The sequence below is a fragment of the Panthera leo genome, chromosome B4 (assembly GCF_018350215.1).
Source record: "Panthera leo isolate Ple1 chromosome B4, P.leo_Ple1_pat1.1, whole genome shotgun sequence".
Classification (NCBI taxonomy): Eukaryota; Metazoa; Chordata; class Mammalia; order Carnivora; family Felidae; genus Panthera; species Panthera leo.
Window position 1 is genome coordinate 48,293,911 of NC_056685.1, and position 21,278 is coordinate 48,315,188.

The 21,278-nt window shown below is 38.2% G+C and overlaps 1 protein-coding gene across 1 annotated transcript in view; it reads right to left on the reverse strand.

The window, feature by feature from the left end:
* The window catches only part of RERG (RAS like estrogen regulated growth inhibitor), a 116,848-nt gene that overhangs the window by 7,207 nt on the left and 88,363 nt on the right, over window positions 1-21,278 (reverse strand). The window contains exon 3 of the mRNA XM_042945898.1: window positions 6,876-6,932. Within this exon, the coding sequence (XP_042801832.1) occupies window positions 6,876-6,932 (57 nt within the window). The remainder of the gene's footprint in view (window positions 1-6,875; window positions 6,933-21,278) is intronic.

A 21,278-nucleotide genomic window follows, 5' to 3' on the forward strand; every position in this document is an offset into this window, starting at 1 on the left:
CCTCAACTATCCAATTCGCCAACCAATCGACCAACCAACCAAATAAACCTGCAGGTTTCTCTCTCAACGGGGTACCCAGTGAGCCAGTCCTTTTATTTATTTGTTCCTATCTCATTTTTCTGACTTTCATTTCTCTATCTCATCAACTATTTTACAGTTCTTTTGGGACCACAGTTTTTTGCTACTTTGCTACAAATATATTGTCCTACCTAAAAATACAAACTGCAGAAAGGAGGCTTAACTAAGTGGCAAAACCTAGCTTTCTACCTCCATCAGCCTGTGTCATGATCATTGCCATAGGCATGGCACATAACTGAAGTCTTTTCTGAACAGTATATTGCAAATTTTTAAAAATATTTATTTATTTTTGAAAGACAGACAGAGTGTGAGCAGGGGAAAGGCAGAGACAGAGGGAGACACAGAATCCGAAGCAGGTTCCAGGCTCTGAGCTGTCAGCACAGAGCCTTTTGCGGGGCTCAAACTCATGAACCGTGAGATCATGAGCTGAGCTGAAGTCAGATGCTTAACAGACTGAGCCACCCAGGCGCCCCTGAATAGTAAAATTTTAAAGTGAGGTTATGTTTGGGGTGCCTGGGTGTCTGTTGAGCATCAGAGTCTTGATTTCAGCTCAGGTCATAATCTCATGGTTGTGAGATCGAGCCCTGAGTGTTGAGTGTGGAGCCTGTTTAAGATTCTCTCTCTCTGCCCCTCCCCTGCTCAAGTGCATGCGCTGTCTCCCTCTCTCTCAAAAAAGTGAGGTTATACTTAATATATTTTAATAAGCATATTTTGCAGCATTATTATTCTCTTAGAATAGGTAATCCATACGTGGTATGGACAATGGTTCTCAATTCTAGAACATTTCATCCCCCTACTCTTTATGTTAAATGGGAGGTTATTCTTTTGTATAATTTATTGCTCTAAAATACCATTTACAGGAGCATGTGGGTGGCTCAGTGGGTTAAGCGGCAGTCTTTGGCTCAGGTCACAATCTCGAGGTTTGCGAGTTCAAGCCTCCGGTGGGCTCTGTGGTGACAGCTCAGTCTGGAGCTTGCTTTGAATTCTGTATCTCCCTCTCTCCCTGCCCCTCCCCTGCTTTCTTTCTCTCTCTCTCTCTCTCTCAAATAAATAAATAGTAAAAAATTATAAAAAACACCATTTACAGCAACTACTCATGTATGAGTCTTCTCTCAATGATTTTCCTTTTGCATCTTCAGTGCTCCAGCTTGAGGAAGAGAGGCCCAGACAGCAGCATGCATGTTAGGATCTATGTCCTTTCTGTCTCTCCTGCTACTGTTCAGTGGTGGCCTTTGTGCTACCTTCCTTTTTAAAAGGGCTGGCATCCACCCTGGGGCCTGGAAAACAGAGTTCTGGGCCCTCTTCCATCTCCTTACACCATAAATTGCCTGACAGACAGGGACATTTTTCTCTGTTGCTTCCATGATAAATAGGATATGTGTTTCAACCACAGAAGGCCACAGTAGGGGGGAAATAAAATATAATGAAAATTGTATGGAGCTGTGCGATTCTTTGGCTGTTTGTTAGCTAAAACGAAAGTGATGAAATGCAGGAAATGAGGGAATGTCTGTCACAGACACAGCAGCGGGGAGCGGCAGTGATTTCATCTAAGCTGAATACTGGTTTTATGCCATTTTGAGCCTTCTCTCTTTAAGCCTCTTCTCTCATTAGAACACATATTTTCACGTAAACAGCGGAAGTATAGCCCACACAGGCGAAATGTACATCTGTGTGCTAACTGCAATGAAGATATAATTCTAGAAAATGTACTGAGCACTTTTTGGAATTAAACTCCACTATGCATTTTAAAACGTAAGAGACAACGTGTATCTGTGTGGAGGTTGGACACACTTTTCATTTTGTTCATATTAACTTAAAATGTAATTTTGAGTCTTTTTTTCTTTTCTTTCTTTTTCTTTTTTCTTTGAGAGAGAGAGTGTGTGTGCGTGTGTGCACGCAGAGAGCAGGGGGGCAGAGGGAAAGGGACAGAGAGAATCTTAAACAGGTTCCACACCTCGTGTGGAGTCTGACTTGGGGCTTGATCCTATGACTCTGGGAGCATGACCTGAACCTAAATCAAGAGTCAGAAGCTCAACCAACTGAGCCACCCAGGCACCCCGAGTCTTTTTTTCCCTTTTAAAGGGAAGGGGGGTTAGATTATTTAAGGCATATATCTAAATGAACCAAAATATCATATACTATAACACCAATTATTAGTTTCAAGATGAAATTAGGCATATTAAAAATTATATCTGAGTTTCATTGTATATGAACTGCATTCAGCAACATTTTTATAAATCAAAATATATTTTGTATATTCTAAGAGAAATTAATGCTCAGAGGGACGTCGTGTATGGTTAATCCTTTTACCAATTTAGCTTTTTGCAAATTTCAACGTATTAAGATGGACGTGTAGCCAGCACAGTAACAACAGCATTTAGTAATGTTTTGATTTATACTACAATGGAAATTGTACTGACTTGAGTTCCATTATTTGACTTGAGTTCTATTACTGGTCTAACCACAAACTAGCCACATAATCTTGGATAAATTTACTTCACTGGCCTTGTTTCCTTATTTGTCAAACGATGATCTTTAAGTTCCTTGCTGAGCCGATATTAAATAGTTCCATGAGTCGGCTAAGCACCTCTGCCTTAGTATCCAGTTGAGTAAATTTGTTCCGGGTGTGCCTCTCTCTTGGATAAGCCTTTCCAAACAGAGGGTAGTGGAGTGCAGGAAGGAAGAACCAATCACAAAATCAAAGTGCCAATGGATCTGACTGCCAATTCCTACCCTCATTCCCGTCTGAGCCTTTACTAATGACACAGAGAGCCCTGTAATCCATTCAAATGGAGTAGGGTGCCTCCAATACAGTAGTAGTAGCGGTAAGTGCTGACGAATAGTCTCTCTTCCTCTCCAAACACCCCAACACACACACACACACACACACACACACACACACACACACACACCTATACACACCATCTCAGCCTTTACCGTATTCTCTGGCATGATCAACACTCTCAGAGGGTAATACGACTCTCAGAAGTAGGGATTCAGTTCTTGCTGGGGATCTAATCAGAACATGGACCCTGTTGTTCTACAACTAAAATATTACACTCACCACCATCAGGGTTTTTCCTGGTCAGATGATGCAAGTCCCAAATCTCACAGGCTGCAGTGCTGGTTTTCAAATGCTATTCCTAAGCCAGCTCTGGTCTCTGACAAAGATTTCACTGATCCCACAGTGAAATAAAAAAAAAATTAAGGAAAACTAAATTTCTTAGGTTATATCCTCCAAAAAAAATTGGATGTTAAAGGTATTCACTGCTTCTATGAAATGCAAGTGCAAATAGAATCCGGGTTTAGTTCTCTCTCACCCTCTGAGCCTTGCTTGCATCCCTAATTGGAGTTCCTATGAAAATCCTTCTCCTTAAGAAACAAAAAGTGGGGTGCCTGGGTGGCTCAATCGGTTAAGCATCCGCCTTGGGTGCAGGTCATGATCTGGCGGTTCATGGGTTCAAGCCCGTGTTGGGTTCTGTGCTGCCAGCTCAGAGCCTGGAGTCTGCTTCGGATTCTGTCTCTCTCTCTTTCTCTCTCTCTCTGCCCCTCTTCCACTCACACTTTGTCTCTTTCTCCTTCAAAAATAAATAAATATTAAAAACAATTAAAAAAACAAAAAGCAAAGCCTACTGATATCTAAAAGTCTGGGACTCATTTGCTAGTGTACTAGCAAATCTATTCTTCATAGATTTACTTCAGAGCAGTAGATATTATTCCAACTGGGTTAATATGTGGAATGGTGTTCATAGTCTTCAGCTTCTCATGGGGCAATAATTCTGTTATAGGTGGAAAAAATTGCACTATTAAACATGTTTTCCCTTTCTTTCTCTTATTGAAATATAATTAACATACAGTGTTATACCCCATGGTTTTGAGGAAGGCTCTGAATTCAGAATTCAAGACTGGTTTTTACAGATATGCCACTTTGCTTTTTAACGGTAGCTTTCCCTTTTTGGTGGTGGTTTTGAAACTCTATGACAAAATGTAGTGAAGTCCAGGACGTGCTTGATTCATCTTGAATCAAATAGATGGGGGGCTCCTGTTAGCTAGAACACTGGGGACTTCTAGTACACAAATACACACACATGCACACACACACACACACACACACACACACACATCAGTTTCCAGGGTGAGTTCGTAAAACTCTCACCTGGGAGTGAGTCATATGCCTGGTACTCCCGAAGTCTAATCAACACTTTGTTGCTTAGCAGCTGAAATCCTTTCTGAACAGTACAGTACAAGGTCACTCAATAAAGTTTCATTGTTCTTACTGAAGGAAGTCTGCATTATAAATAACTGATACAGGCAGATTTCTATTAACAGCAGTTGTTTTTCAGAATGAATAAAAGAAAAGGGAAAATGGTTCACCTAAGACTAATGTAAAATAGTAACATTAGTTACTGGAACATATTCAGAGAGGTAAAAAAATTTATGAGATCATTTTTCATAAGCTTCATCTTTTGTTGAGATACACTGGGATTGGTAAATAAGATTAGTATTTTTCTACTGAACTCCCATAGCCATTAAGAGTCTCCGAACTACAGTCTTTGTAGAAATTATATAAGTGATAAAAATATAAGAGTAAGCATTTACTTACGTGGGACAAACAATACACAGTTGTTTGATATTTTAAAACCAAGTATGTTCTTGATCCAAATACATCCTCTTAAGATTAGATTGTGGCTATATCCAAAACATTTTAAAAATTATTGATGTTTAAAAACTATTTAATAGCAAAAACAGAGAAGTAAAGATTAATAAATGTAGAGGCATGCTATTAGATTAAAAAAAAACAAAACAAAACCCTGAATCCCATAAGGATGTGACTCTTGTCAAAGTAATTTATAGTTTTAATGCAATTCTAATCAAAATCATGTCATGTTATGACAGAGTTTTTAAAATTGGCCTGGAAGAATAAACTAGAAATACTGGCCAAGATAATTTTGTAGAAAGTTAAAGAGAGAAGATTTTCCCTCCTGTGTGTCACAATGTGCTAAAAAGCATACAGTTATCAAGAGTGCGGTACTGGAGATAGACATGAGAAGCAAATCTAGAACTGCAGACTAGTGTAAATAATCCAGTGTATTAAAAAAAAAAAACAAAAACAGCTTTGAAAGTAGTGGGGAAAGGTGGGGACCATTTAGTAAACAATAGTAGGAAAGTTTGTCAACTATTTGGAAAGATTGTTGGATCTTCAGTGTGTACTTCTCACTAAAATAAGTTCCAGATAGATTAAAAAGTTAAAAAATAAGTAAACTATAAGATCACTCTGTATTCCTTCTCAGTCCAGTCTTCCTTCATAGTGCTTATCACTATTCATTGTTTATTTGTTTATTGACTCTTCTGTCTTTACTAGACTGTTAGCTCAGAAAAAGCCACAGGCTCAGAAAAAGCCACAGGCTTAGAAAAAGCCACAGGCTTTCTCTTTCTGCCTATTGGTTTATCTTCACCACCTAGAATAATATATATGGCATTATATATATATATATATATATATATATATATATATATATATATCATATATAATATATATGACATAGGAGGCATTTAATACTTATTTGTTGAATGAATGAATAAAATCAATGAAAGGAGGCACAAAGGGAAGCCCAATGTGGGGCTCAAACCCACAACCCTGAGATCAAGAGTTGGATGCCCTACCAACTGAACCACCCAGGTGCCCCAAGAAGGCTGCCTTTTAACTTGAACATATGTATGTAGGGGCGCCTGGGTGGCTCAGTTGGCTACGCGGCTGACTTCGGCTCAGGTCATGATCTTAATGGTTCGTGGGTTCGAGCCCTGCATCGGGCTCTGTGCTGACAACTCAGAGCCTGGAGCCTGCTTCGGATTCTGTTTCCCTCTCTCTGCCCCTCCCCCACTTGTGCTCTTTCTCTGTCTCTCATAAATAAATAAACATTAAAAAATTAAATTGAACATATGTCAGCTTGGAGTGATAACCAAAACAAAACAAAATGAAACTTTAAAAAGAGGAATATTCTTTGCCCATTTCAGTATTCTGAGTGAGGCCAGCTCAACCTGGACACTATGCCTGGTAATCAAACAATGGATGTACGTCTCTCCTGTCTCTGGATCAAAGTAACAACTTTTACAATACCAGCTGGGCTCCTTGAAGCATCAGAAACAAAACTCAAAGGATTCACGCAGAATAAAATCTGAAGCTTAAATTAGAACCCATGGATTGTCAGCATTATTTTGAAGATGATAACTGAATAGGTATCTAATATGTTTTGGACAATTTAAAAAACACCATGAATGCTTCATACATCAATATTATGGCTACTTTCAAGATCCACAGATACCAGTTTTGCTACCACTTTTTTCTTTTTTAAATAGGCTTTGATCAGATTCACTGGAGAGAAATATGGTTTACTTTTATGTTTTCCCAAAATCAGCATTCAGAAGGCTTCTTTTATTGTAATACTCTCCTCAGCATGCCATTCTCTTTCACACCAGATTAGCCTGTGCACTGTGGCATCCTTCTCCCATTAAAACGATGCTACATTTCCAACAGATGGACATCATGTTGTACCCACTCCCTTCTTGTCCCCAGTTTGACCTGATTTCTTCATGTAGGCATGAATATCCTGCATGGTTCTAAGCACGGAGAGCATGAGACACATGGCTCGCTTCTTTACAGACTTCTTTGCATGATTTGATAAGGCACTTCCCAAACACCTGGTAGGTGCTTCAAAAGGTTGCAACAGAAAATGTTATTGTCTCTTTTGGGTCATAAACTTTGAGTGGCAAGGAAGAGGAAACAAAATTTGACTTACCAAGAGTGGGATCATATTCCCAGATGAAGCGCTTGGTCAGGAATCTCACTACAAGAGCTGTGGAAGAAAAGAGCAACATTTCAAACAAATTTGTTAATTTCCTTATAGTTCTTATCCTTGTATGGAAAGAGAAATAGCCCAGACAACTAACTATATGTGCTTTATAGTTCTTGGCATGTAACCCCAATCCATTCATTTATGTTTATCCAGATGCTTTTTCTATTTCATATTGTGGCCTAAAAATTGGTATAATGTTTTAATGGCGCATTAATCAACAGGCTAGATTTGTTCTCTTAGTTATAGGATAAAAACAAACAAACAAAGAAAAGACATCACAATTTGAACATGCCCATATATAAAATTTTTAGCGGAACAATGAATCTGGACGTAAAGTGTCACAATACAGGCATCTGAAGTTTTGAATATTGCTAACAATTGACAAAGGTGAGTTGAAAACATGATTTTTAACTGCAATGAAAAGATCATTAGCTGGTAATTGGTATTATTAAAAAAACAGATTTTCAAAATTAAGGATTTTATTAGTACTCATTAAAGCTCATCGAAGGTAACACTGATGAAATAATACAGTCAGAGTTAGGGTATGGAACTGGGCTAACACTTCACTTACATGATCTTCTCAACCCTTACCTCCTCCCTATGAGTCAGATACTGTGATTATTCCCATTTTTCAAATAAGGAAACTGAGGCTCTGAAAACCTAACAAATTTAACTGAGCTCACTGAACTAGTTAGTGGCCAAGTCAGGATTTGAGTCTAAGCAGTCAACTTCCAAAGCCTGTGATTTATCTATTGTTCTAAACTAAATATGAGTCCTGGGCCATCTAGATAATACTTGACTGGAAGCCCATGACAGAAGGAGAGGTGGCATAATTGGAGGAGGCTCTATTGTCCTTAAAACCTGATGGGACACATGCTTAACATTTTCCTATAGGTGTAGCGAAAGCAGCGGCTTTTAATCTCCTTAAAAACTTTTTTTTTTTTTGGAAAGGGGTGTCACAGACACTTTGAAAATGGAACGAAAGCTTGGAATCTTTTCCCCGGTAAAATGTATATACACACATTTTGGCAGATAATTTCAGCAGCCTCGTGAGCCCTCTGCAGACCTTTAGTGGTCTTCCTGGGAATCTCACTGATCCTAACAAAAGAATCAATGTCTATCATATTTTATAGTCAAAAAAATATCTATTATGAGAGTATTTTTATTTTTACTGAAATGCCCTGTATGCAGTAACCCAAAGCTACTCCTTGAAGAAATACAGCTAGTCAGCTGGTATTGCCATCAGTCTGTCCTTTGTCTGTTGCCACTGTTAAGATCAACAGAAGTCTGTCATCCCTACCATAGTGCCTTATGTGAAAGATCACAGTGCAATTTGCAATGAGAACCTCAAAACAGAACACAAACATATGTGGCTTGGCTGGAGCCTGAAAGTACAATGTTTTTTCTAATTACAGAGTGTGAGTCTGAATTTAAGCCAAAATATTTGCAGTGCCTAAAGTAGCAAGGCCACTGACCCTACAATACTTCCCACAGTAAGTGTACTTGTGGCTTCATCTGCAATTTTCAGAGTCTGTCACTGTTCACTCTCTTGAGGATGCATTTTTTTGCATGTAAGAAGCAGTAAGCAGTAGCCAATTATTTTTCTGTTTTTAAATTAGCACATTAGTAAACATAACTGCCTGTACTATTGAGTTTTACCATTTGTTAGAGTTATGTAGTTTTAACTCGAAAGGTTTGGACCAGAAAAATTCATTTATCTGACATCCTGAAGCAATGAGATATTAAAATTAATAAAGTTTCACATAGCTGAAGTTTGAACTTCCCTGATTCTGAGGCCATTTAAACTTTAATTACTTCTCAACGAAATCTTTCTACAATGCATTAGGCTTTCCATTGCCTTTCAAAACCGAGTATATTGAACATAACTGAATCATTTGAAAATGTCTGGATCTTAGTTAACAACCTGGATTAGTGCCCTGTGCAGTTACACAGCAATACTTTGAGAAGCCGAAGAATGGTCAAGGCAGCACAGCTCAAGAGTGCTAGGGCTTAAATGGTTTTAGCTTTTCCTCCTTCGAAAACAATGGCTTTCTCTTTTTGCCACGGTCACTGAGACCACTTCCCATAACCAACCCATCTGTACATCTCCTTTGTGACTTTTATCATTCCAAAGACTGATGAGCCACATGAATGAGCCTGTTAGAATTTTTTCTCATATTAGAATAAATTAGCTCTGGGGTTGGATTCTAAGGAAGCTGTTCTATGAATACAAAGAGGATTCTGGTGACCTTTGAGATGTCATGTTTGTTTTTGAGAAGCTGTTCCTGCTGGCTGCTGGGTTATTGGCTCCGTTTCAGGAAGGTACCTTCCAATGGGGCAGTGTTGCTAGGCTTAATCACTGATATCAATCTAAATATTCCTAATATTCTTTTTAAGAGATGAACATTATTATCTGATGGCTATTTTGACAATAGGATCATATGTTTTTTTAAACAAAATTTAGTCTATTTCAAATACAGCAAAAAACCCCAGCAAAACCATACTGAAAAACTGACATGCCTTATGTTTACTCTTGGAAGACGTGCTTTTATCTCTCTTACACAGATTATTCATGGAAAAGACAAATGCACTGTCTGTATTTTTAAGTTTTAAAAAATATTTTAATTTCAAATTGTCAGTCTAAAGAATGAAAATAATGTTGTATACGTGGAAGTGATAGCTGTTAAAGTCTTGGTTACTTACTTTGTTGTTTGAGGTGCTTAAATAACATTCACCACCTACTGATGTAACCATCAATCTTCAGTATTATTTACCCACAAATTTGATTATAATTTTATTAGGGAATATAACTTTTACGTGGGACATATCTTGCAGGTCTCACCTCCTCCATCACTACCACTCTCTCATCACATGCTTTCACCTGTTAACGATAATGCAATTGTTTCCTTGGGGTGGCCCTCCTTCAGCCGTATCCCTAGAATTCCTTTAAACTACTCTCTATGCAGCAGCCAATGTTTCTGCTAAAACTTAAGCCATCTCATTCCACATTTTTTCCTCAAATTCTTCCTGACCTCATCTCACTGAATAAATACTTACTGAGTGCCTACTCTGTATCAGGTTCTGTTTCAGGTGTTTGGAATAATCCAATAAGCAATTCAAAGATCTCTGACGTTACAGAGCTTATACTCTACCAGGAGGAGACAGATAAAAAATAAAAATAATAAATACGTTACATAATACATTAGAGGTAGTAAGTGCTATGGGAAAGGAAGTAGAACAAGGTAAGGGTAATGGCACTGGGGTAGGAAGATGTAAGAGTTATTATTTAAGATAGGGTGACCAAGATAATCCTAATTGAGGAGGTGGTGTAAGAAACAGATGAGAGAAGATTTCTGGGGGTAGAGTGTTTGAAGGAGAAGGAGAAGCCAGTGAAAAGGCCCTAAAGCAGGAAGGCATGCTTGATATGGTCAGGGAACAACAAGCTGACCCACTGGTGTGGCTAAATCAGAATGGCAACAGTGGGTGGAATAGGAGATGAGGTCATTTCTTGCCACTGTCCCAGTCAGACATTCCATAAATCTATTATTACTATTGTTAATATCCCCACCACTAATAATAATAATAGTGATGATAAAAACAACTGAAATGCTATTTTACTATTATCATTATTTTATTATTATTATCATTATTATTATTATTTTACTTGATTCCTTCTTTAGAATGTATATTCATAAGGGCATTACATTTGTTTGATTTATCACTGTTCTCTAGTATCTGGAACAGTGTCTGGCACACAGTAGACTATAAAATACTTCTTTTTTTTTTTAATTTTTTAACGTTTATTTATTTTTGAGACAGAGAGAGACAGAGCATGAACAGGGGAGGGTCAGAAAGAGGGAGACACAGAGTCTGAAACAGGCTCCAGGCTCTGAGCTGTCAGCACAGAGCCCGACGCGGGGCTCGAACTCACGGAACGTGAAATCATGACCTGAGCCGAAGTCGGCCGCTTAACCGACTGAGCCACCCAGGCGCCCCAACTATAAAATACTTCTTAAATAGATGAGAAAGATTGATCACTTCAGGTCACAGCTCACTCTTCTTAACAGTTAAACAATAACCAGGCATTGAGAGAATAAGCAGAAAAAACAATCCAAGAGAATTCACAACAGAACCATGCCATCTTTCTCCGACTTTTTCTTGAAAGGTGATATTAACATATAATCTGAATGACTTCTAATGGCTATTTCATGATCCTTCTACAAATTATACTTCTGGAGTTTACTCAAATGGTTTATATAAAATTGATTTACTTTTCTTTTGAATACCTGGTCCTCTTTATCCCAAGTATCCTGAGCAAAGGTTTTCTTTTGATGCAAAAGGGTGGTTTTGCTAAACTTTATTTCCACTGGCAATCTGATATAAGATCTTGTTTTCCCTGAAGTTTTAAGATTTTACATATTAGATTGGTTGCAGTGAAGTTTCTGCATTCTGAAATATCTTATTTTCTTCCCATTGCCTTGAAAACCTACCTTTCCACTGAATAGGTGAACATGTCTCAAAGTCAATCTAGAAAAGAACATTTTGCCTAATTTATAACCAACATGAATAATTCTTCATTTTATGTGGTTTATTTTTTATATTACTGGAATTGCATTTCATGATTACCTATGAAAGCTGGTTTTAACAAAATGGAAAATTCACGAAGTAGAATTTAATCCAATGATAATATTTCATTTATAAGCAAATGCTAAAAGGCATTATTTCTACATTAAAATAGTTATGTCATTTCGAAATAGATTAACAAGTCTGGGCTAGTTATTCAAAATAATTTCTGATGTCATCATCAAGATGAGGAGGACATTGAAAGTACCAACTTTCGTGATCAGAATAACATTTTAAAATGAAAATTCAATGAATATGATCTGTACAGTAGATCAACTTTTGGAAATGAACTTTTTTTTTTTTAACATTTATTTATTTTTGACAGACAGAGAGTGAGCAGGGGAGGGGCAGAGAGAGAGGGAGACACAGAATCAGAAGCAGGCTCCAGGCTCTGACCTGTTAGCACAGAGCCCTATGTGGGGCTCCAACCCACGAACTGTAATGGTGAACAGTGTGATCATGAGATCATGACCTGAGCCAAAGTCGGATACTTATCGGACTAAGCCATGCAGGCGTCCCAGAAATGAACTTTTGAGGTAAATGAAAACTAACACACACGATATTCTTTTGCTCTTAAAGACATTTAAAAATATACTCTAGAGATTCCAATAGAACTTTCAAGTGTTACTTTTTACTTACATTTACTTTTTTTAATGTTTATTTTCATTTTTGAGAGAGAGAGAAAGAGCATGAGCCAGGGAGGGGAAGAGAGAGATGGGCACAGAGGATCTAAAGTGGGCTCTGTGCTGACAGCAGAGAACCTCAGGCGGGGCTTGAACTCACAAACTGAGAGATCATGACCTGAGCTGAAGTTGGACATTCAACCCACTGAGCCACCTAGGTGCCCCTAGGCCCAAATTCTTAAAAAAAATTCTTGTTACGTCATTATTTTTCACTTATATCGCTTATGAAATAACCTGATTAACAATGTATATAATACAATTGTTCCGTGGCTACTTAAGCATATATGACCACCTAAATATTTGTGATTATTGTTCTTCTCTATAGGTCCTTTAAAGAAGCATCCTTACTGTAAAAATCTAGTCCTTTTGTCTGAAGGGAACATCCATGTCTTTTCACTGATGTGTATTGAATGCTCTATCAGTTAAAGTAGTTTCCAGTTACCTGTCCTCTCCAAACTTCGGCTTTCTCATCTGTAACAGATGGCTAGCCACCTTGTGGGTCAGAGTTGATTCCTTTCCTTCCTCTGATCCCCACAGACCTGTGCAACCTGAATTTCAATTACTTTCAGTAGCACTCCTTATGCTTACGTCAGCCCGGCAGACTGACTGTACTACTTAATATCATGCACATTCATCTCTTAACGCATCTAATCATGTTGTTACCGCTGCCTCGAAGGTCCCTATCCAACTAATAAAATCCTAATCATCCTTCAAAATCTAATTCAAATATAACCTTCTTTGTGAAACCTTTCCTTTCTTTCTATTCGTTATTGCTGCTGAACAAATCTATCTCAAAACTCAGCAGCACGCAACAATAAGCATTTATCATGGGAAAATTATAATAGGCTTATGGAATTGTGGTCGACTGATTGTTCTGGAAAAAGCCTGCTACACATGTTTCAAATGGCCAGTTCAGATATTTTTTAAGACAGGTAAAGAATCTGTGGTTCAATTAAGTACTTCAAAGAACTTCATCACCTGAATTCCTTTTGGATTTTATCTATAATCCTGATAACACACCCAGTGAAAACCATTGATTTACTGCAGACTCAAAGATTGTGCTTGTTATCTACTACATTCATATCATAATGAAAAGTTATTATGAATATATATTAAGTGATGTGTATGGTTTTCATTCTGTAACCTGCAGGACCTTCATAAAAAATACAGTTACTTTTTTTTAAGTTTATTTATTTTCAGAAAGAGAGAGAGAGAGAGAGAGAGAGAATAAGTAGGGAAGGGGCAGAGAGAGGCAGAGGGAGAGAGAAAATCCCAAGCAGGCTGCAGCTCTCAGCACAGAGCCTGATGTGGGGCTTGATCCCATGACCCTGGGATCATGACCTGAGCCAAAATCAAGAGTCTGATGGATGCTTAACTGACTGAGCCACCCAGGTACCCCATATATAGTTACTTTTAAGTCCTAAGGTAATGAACTAGCCTTTAATGACCTTCCATAAGAGCATGCTAAATTCAGAACAATTATGTCGCAGAGTGTCAATTATTCTGCGAAAAATAAACAACTATTTTTGTTACAGGAAAAGAAGGCAAATGTGGACAATACACACAGTCATAGTCCACTATCGGTTGTAAGTATGTTCACAACTTGTTATTCAAATTTTTTCTATTTTTTTACAACAAAATTTTTCAATGTTTCATAGAATTCTTAAAGCTTGAAAACTACATGGAAACATTATAATAAACTTACACAGCATTCTAAACGTGAAACTTCTCAAAATTATGCTGCAGCTGGGAGATAGAGTAGCTCCCTCCCCGTCTTCTCCTCCTTTCTACTTCAGTACAGAATTTACAGAATCTTTACTTGGCCAGCAGAAAACAAGAGGCAACGGTGTGTATTCCTAAGCCAACACGGGTGGCCAAATCAACACTAAATTGCTTTCAGTTTGAATTTTATGAATGTCACAATCAATAATGTATTTGAAAAATAATGAACAATACAAGGGTGAGAGAGTTTAATACAACTTGGGAATTGTTTTTCTCACTTCATTGAACACTGATGTGCTTAAGCAATATCATAAACATTATGACGGGAAAGCATTTAAAAATAATGCAGTATTGTTAGTATCGCTATCCACGTTCATCTATTGAGAATGCACTGTTAGGTCGGGTGTTATGCCATATCTTTACATACATAGTTGACCCTTGAACAAAACAGGTTTGAACTGTGTGGGCCCACTTACATGCACAGTTTTTCAATAAATTCAGTACAGTACCATACATTTATTTTCTTTGCCTCATGATTTTTCCAATAACATTTTTTTCTTTAGTTACTTTATTGTAAGAATACAATACATGATATATAACATACAAAATATGTGTTAATTGACTATTAATGGCATTGGTAAGGCTTCTGCTCAACAGTAGACTATTAGTAGTTAAGTTTTGGGGGAGTCAAAAGTCATATACGGACTCTCAACTGCACGGGGGGGTTAATGTCACTAACCCCTGCGTTATTCAAGGGACAAATGTGTGTCTTTACCCTTCATTGTCCTATAGCACCGAATATATGTATATGTATATACTTAGGCCTATGTATATGTATCTGTGTGCAATAACAAAGAAAATGAAGCTCAGATCATTTACATTTCTTCCTCAAATATGTGTGCACCCTGGTCTGATCCCAGGAACCACATTCTTTCTTTCTTTTTTTTTAAATGTCTATTTATTTCTGAGACAGAGAGAGACAGAGCGTGAGTCGGGGAGGGGCAGAGAGAGAGGGAGACACAGAATGTGAAACAGGCTCCAGGCTCCGAGCTGTCAGCACAGAGCCACCCCCGGGGCTCGAACTCACAAACCGTGAGATCATGACCTGAGCTGAAGTCGGACGCTCAACCGACTGAGCCACCCAGGCGCCCCACCCACATTCTTTCAGTGACTCACCCTGACTCATTTAATAGAAGCTTCCTTTTTTACAGGTGAGAAATTTGTCATCAAACGGCCTACAATTCCTGGTAATATACTCCTCTCCTGTTATTAAGCTCTTAATTTGAAAAATTTGGGAGTGAAAATTGCATATACTTTACATATAGGGTACTTCTTAAAAATGTTTGTTTAGAGAGAGAGAGAGGGCATGTGAGCTGGGAAGGGGCAGAGACAGAGAAGGAGAGGGAGAGAGAGAAAATCCCAAGCAGGCTCCACACTGCCAGCTCAGAGCCGGAGGCAGGGCTCAATCCCACCAACTGTGAGATCATGGCTAGAGCTGAAATCAAGAGTCCGGATGCTTAGCCAACTGAGGCACCCAGGAGCCTCGATATAGGGTCCTTTGATTACGCTAGTTCATTACAAAAGATTAAAATCAAATCTCTGGCAAAAATAAAGCCTGCAGTGTCTCTAGGAAAAAAATGACTTTCTAGACATAAGCTTCTGAACATTCACGAGCTTCGTTTATTGCCTCCATGTGGAGCACTAAACACTATTCGTTCTGTAATCCATGGTGGATAAAACCGTACATGAGACATTGTAATCATCCTCATGATGCAGTTTTGCTTCATCATGTCAATGTAGTTGACTTTATGTTTCTTTAAGGTGTCTTTTAGGATCTATTACTATTATTTTAAATACAAGGCAAGACCATAGCTTCTTTTGCGTGCTCCATAAATACTGTCAGGCTCATTTCCTTTTTAACTTGGCACCCCTGAAAGTCCAAATATGCTAAAAACGAGTCAGCGTATTAAGTAGGAGATAGAACTAATTTGGTAGATCAAAGAAAGGGGCAAAGACAGATGAATTTAGAAAGCTGCAGACTCATAGATAGTGTTACTATTCACCGCATTTCGGTCTGTGGTAACTAGTGAAGGACCACCTCCTTTAAAGTCTTCCCTGGCCTTCCCCAACCATTAATCACTCCTTGTATGACATGAAATTGTCATTTGTTTCTTCTCTATTATAGGACAACTATAGAACAACTTAGGCAGCGTGCAACTGCCTTATAAATATGAAGTTATATTCCTGTATGTCTTACAGATTCTGAGATTGTAGCCTTATTCATCTTCATCTCTGGTGGCTGGCACACTGCCTGATACGTGACGTGTGCTCAATAAATATTTGAGATATAAACGAGAAAACAATTAAAACCTGGATAAATTATTTGACTCCCATATTACCACTGTACTTAGGTCTGTACTCTAGGGTGTCTTTATTATTTAAACACCAAGTCCCTTGAAGGAACTTCCATTGACTATCTACCACCATTTCACTGGTCCAATGTCTAGTTCAGGTGTCCACTGCAAACTTGATGGACTGAAAAGGGCAAGATCCACCAAATTTGTGGAGCCAAGAATCCATATACAGTAAAACCTTGGTTTGCAAGCACAATTTGCTCCAGAAACATGCTTGTAATCCAAAGCACTTGCATATCAAAGCGAATTTCCCCATAAGAAGTAATGGAAACTCAGGTGATTTCTTCCACAACCCAAAAGTATTCATATAAAAATGATTACAATACTATGCTATAATACAAAATAATAAAGAAAATACAAAACATAAAGTAAGCAAATTAACCTACACTTACCTTTGAAAACCTTCGTGGCTGGTATCAGGGAGACCAGAGAGAGGAGGGTTATTGTGTAGGATGACCTTCACTATCACTAACAGATGTTGACTACAGTACAGTATGAATGAACTCTTGTCATATACTGTATTTAATGTAACTGGCAATAAGGCCACAGAGGAAAACGTCTATATCTGTAGGCAGCCTGGACTACAATGAAGCGAAGCATTCCTAAGGTTACTCTTGTATGGAAAAGTAATGGACTGCCCACAGGTGCTCTGAAGTGACAAAAAATACACTAGTGCCAGTTGTGGGTACCTTCCAATGTTCTGAAAAATTACTGATTTCTGCCAAACACCGCGGCCTGAGACGGAGCGTCCAAACATGGGAGATGATCACCCACCATCCCATAGTGAAAGACAGAGAAAAGAACCATGGCTCAGTTGTGATCATGTGACGTTTGGTGTCACATACGACTCAAGGCATCGCTCCTTTATCAAGTTAAAACTTAATAGAAATGCTTGCTCATCTTTCATAACACTCGCAAAACAAGTTACTCGCAATCCAAGGTTCTACTGTATTAGTGATATTAGCTCTTGGATTAAAAATGTATATACTCTTCAAAAATATCTTTAGGCTTGGGGTGCCTGGGTGGCTCAGTTGGTTAAGCATCCAACTTCAGCTCAGGTCATGATCTCACAGTTTGTGGGTTCGAGCCCCACGTCGGGCTCTGTGCTGACAGCCCAGAGCCTCGGAGCCTACTTCAGATTCTGTGTCTCCCTCACTCTGCCCCTCCCCCACTCATGTTCTGTCTCTCCTGTCTCTCCCTCTCTCTCTCAAAAATGAATAAACATGAAAACAGTTTAAAAAATATCTTTAGGCTTTAGTTATGTTCTAAATTCAAACATGAATGGGAATTCTGGAATGTTAAATATCAGAAGGGGAGTTTGTACTGAAGTTTGTATTGAATACTGACTACGAGCTTATTTATTTCTCAAAACACTCTTAAAAGTAGAAATTAATGGTCCTATTTTACATATAAGAAATCTGAACTGAAAAGTAAATAAACTTGTCTATTTTACAAAGCAGTGAAGTGACAGATCTGAGATTGAGCCCAGGTTTGTATACTTTAAAACTCATTTTCCCCCAATATTCAATACATACCACTATATTTTAATATTTCAATGGATATGATATAATTCTGAATGGCTGATAGTATTTTCCAGATGAGCATACTTTTTATGAAGAGGCATGCTTTGAAAAGCACATTTTTTGCTCATGACTAGATTTCTTCATCCTTAGTGGAGGGAACATCCATGACCAGAAACCATGGCAACACAGAGAGAGAATATGAATTTCAAGAAGGAAACTCTTATATAAATAAGATTTTTGTTTTTCTCTTGAGAAGGTCTTTAAGGATGCAGCAAAGGAGGAAAACAAGTAGATAATGATATAGACATAAAATGGAATGTGATAAGCAACTGTTTCCTCACTAGTTTCCTCAGTCATTAGCAAGTTCATTCTTTCAGCAACAAAAAACAGAATGTCAGGAACCATTTTAGGCAAAATGGCAAAAAAATAAGATATAGTTTCTGTTCTTTAGGAGATGAGAGTTTGGGTCTTTGCATCTTTCAGGAAAAATAAAAAAGATCTGGTGGGGGCGGGAAACACTTGTATTTTGTGGAAGAGAAAATGTAATAGACAACATCAGGGTGGTATGTATAAAGCATCAATCCTATAACTACATCTGTTCCATCTTAGAGACAGCCAACCAGAAGGTTTACCTAAAATATAAGAGGAAGTTCAGTTTCACTTTCTTTGCTCTGTCACCTAGACCTCTATTAGCCTCCTGTCAATCAAAACTCTGAATCAAATTTCCCTATTCCCCCACCTCCTGGGTCCAACACTTCTGTTCCTTCATACTTTATTCCTGGGTCTTTCCTAAACCACCAACCCCCAAGTTCATGTTCTTATTTTTAACAGTCCTCTCTTTTCTGTGATTATTCTAACCTCGTCTAAGAAACATGGGCCATTTTGCCTGAAATCAAAGTGAACTATGGAGATCTTGGCACTGAGGCCTGGTCTAGTAGGTCACGGCAGGTGAGGGACTAACAACTGTCAGTGGCAGCTGAGACCAAGAATGCACCAGTTTTGAATCTCAGGGCCTGTAGTGGGAAGGCATGCTTTGAAACTGAGGAGCTTGGGGTGCCTGGGTGGCTTGGCCGGTTAAGCACCCAACTTCGGCTCAGGTTATTGTCTCACAGTTTGTGGGTCCGAGCCCCACGTCGGGCTCTGTGCTTATAACTCAGAGCTTGGAGCCTGCTTCAGATTCTGTGTCTCCTTCTCTCTCTACCCCTCCCTTGCTCATGCTCTGTCTCTCTAAATAAATAAATAAATAAATAAATAAATAAATAAATAAATATTTAAAAAAAATTTTTAAATGAAACTGAGGAGCTGAACTAGAAAGGAGTTATCAATAAACTCCAGCAAACTGTGACTTAAAATGTCAGATCTTAAGGAGAGGGGCTCAGAGCAAAGTTGTACACACAGCATTCAGAACAGAAATATTGATACCTAAATTTAATAATTTTCAAGTGCTCTCTCATTGGCTCTCTCATTAAATGTTTCTGTTCTCCCTACTCCCCTATGGGTTCTACACACATCCACTTGATCAATATTCATTGAGCGCTGTGCTAGCCACCAAAGAAAGCAAGACAAAGAAGATTCCCTAAGCAAGATATTAGAAATGACTCTATATTAGAGCTAAATTTTGAGCTGGGTCTTGGATGAGTTGAAGCTCACTAATTTAGGCAGAGCATTCCAAGCAAAGAGCATCATCTTCAAAGGCTTCTTTCATGAGAGAACCTGGTTTAGTTAGGAATCACATGTGGTTCAGGGTAGGTTGAGTGGTGTTGAGGGTGGAGCTATGTGGAAGGTACTTGTGAGCTTTTTCAGAAACCAGACTAGGAAGATGCTTATATGTCACCTTGAGGAGTTTAGATTTCACTCTGAAGTCTATGAACACACAGCAATTTGAGTAGGGGTATGGCTCAGTATGAACTGGTTACCTATAGAAATTGTTCATTGATTAGCTATAGAGAGTGAGGTAGAGAAGTCAGTCCATATGAAATAAAAGTCTGGGGTAGCATTGTTCTTTGAGACAGAAGATAATGAGGAAATGATGTAAGAGCAAGTGAGGTTAGGTTTAAACATGTTGAACATGAGACACAATGAGAACTTCCAGATAGAAATGTTCCATCCATCCATCCATCCATGCACCCATCCATCTATCCTCTATCCTTCCATTCATCTATCATACATTCAACATATGTTTGTCAAATATCTATCACGTCCCAAGTACTGCTTGACGCTATCACATAGAAAACCGTCTTCATACTCCTGAAGCTGGAGGGAGTGATCATTGCCATGGTGACACTTTCTAGTGATTAGTAAATGCAATGGGCATGGTTAAGATGTCCCATATAGGTAGTTTAAAGTAGGAAAAGAGGACTTAGCACAAAACTCTATGTTTAGCTTAATCTCATGATGTCCTTTTTTGCTTCCTATGTTCTCCCCACTTCAACTCCTCAACATTTCTAGCTAAACTATAAAACAGTTAACAGATTAAGCCAAGGGACAAAAATTTGTCCATATAGCTGTAGTTTCTGAAGCAGTCTGTCTCCTACCCCATCCCCTCCCCGCCCTGCCCCCACCTGCCTTGCTCTACTCCCTGTGAAGGTCAAAATCATTGGACATAAAAAACCCTTAAGCCACATAAAAACATAGAAATTGAGTAATTTAATGGAAATTTAAAATTAACGCAATATAAAAGTGAATGCTTTATAACACCACAAATTAAAATGAGACATAAATTAGTTCCAGATGGGGGTCTAGAAACTGCTTTTAAATTATTATGGTTAAGCCTGAAATTTTGACCTGTTCTGCATTCTGACAAAATTATCACTCTGAGAAAGAGTTAGAGAATAGATGTCAGTTCTCCTCACGAGGAATTTCTTAAGGATAAATGGTATAGTCTCTAAGAATTATGAGGCAAACACTTGTCTCTGAAAACCTAGCCTGGGAGTCTGGCTTCAGTGCATCCCAAGTCCTAAAAAGTTGGAAGGTAAAGGTTAATTTGATACTGATAACTGGGTTTAGGATGACAAATGAGAATGGGAAAATGGCAGAATCATGACTTATAATTCCTAGCATGTTTGATAGGGAGTAGAGGTTAGGGAATGCTTATAAAGGATGTAAAACAACAACAAAAGAGATGTTCGAAATTAAAAAATTAACTTGTATGATTCAATAACAATAAACTCTTGCTGAATTTAAACTGAAAACAGAAATAAGAGGAATTAAGTTTAGAATATATAATCAGTTGATTTGGCTTTGTCTTTTGGCTTGTATCTTGAGGGTTAATAAACCGAAAGCTATGGATTCTGTGCCCAAGAATTCAAACCAGTTTTGTTTAAGTTGAAAATTATTATTCATTTTAATTATGAGTGATGCTTAAGCATTAAATTACTAAAT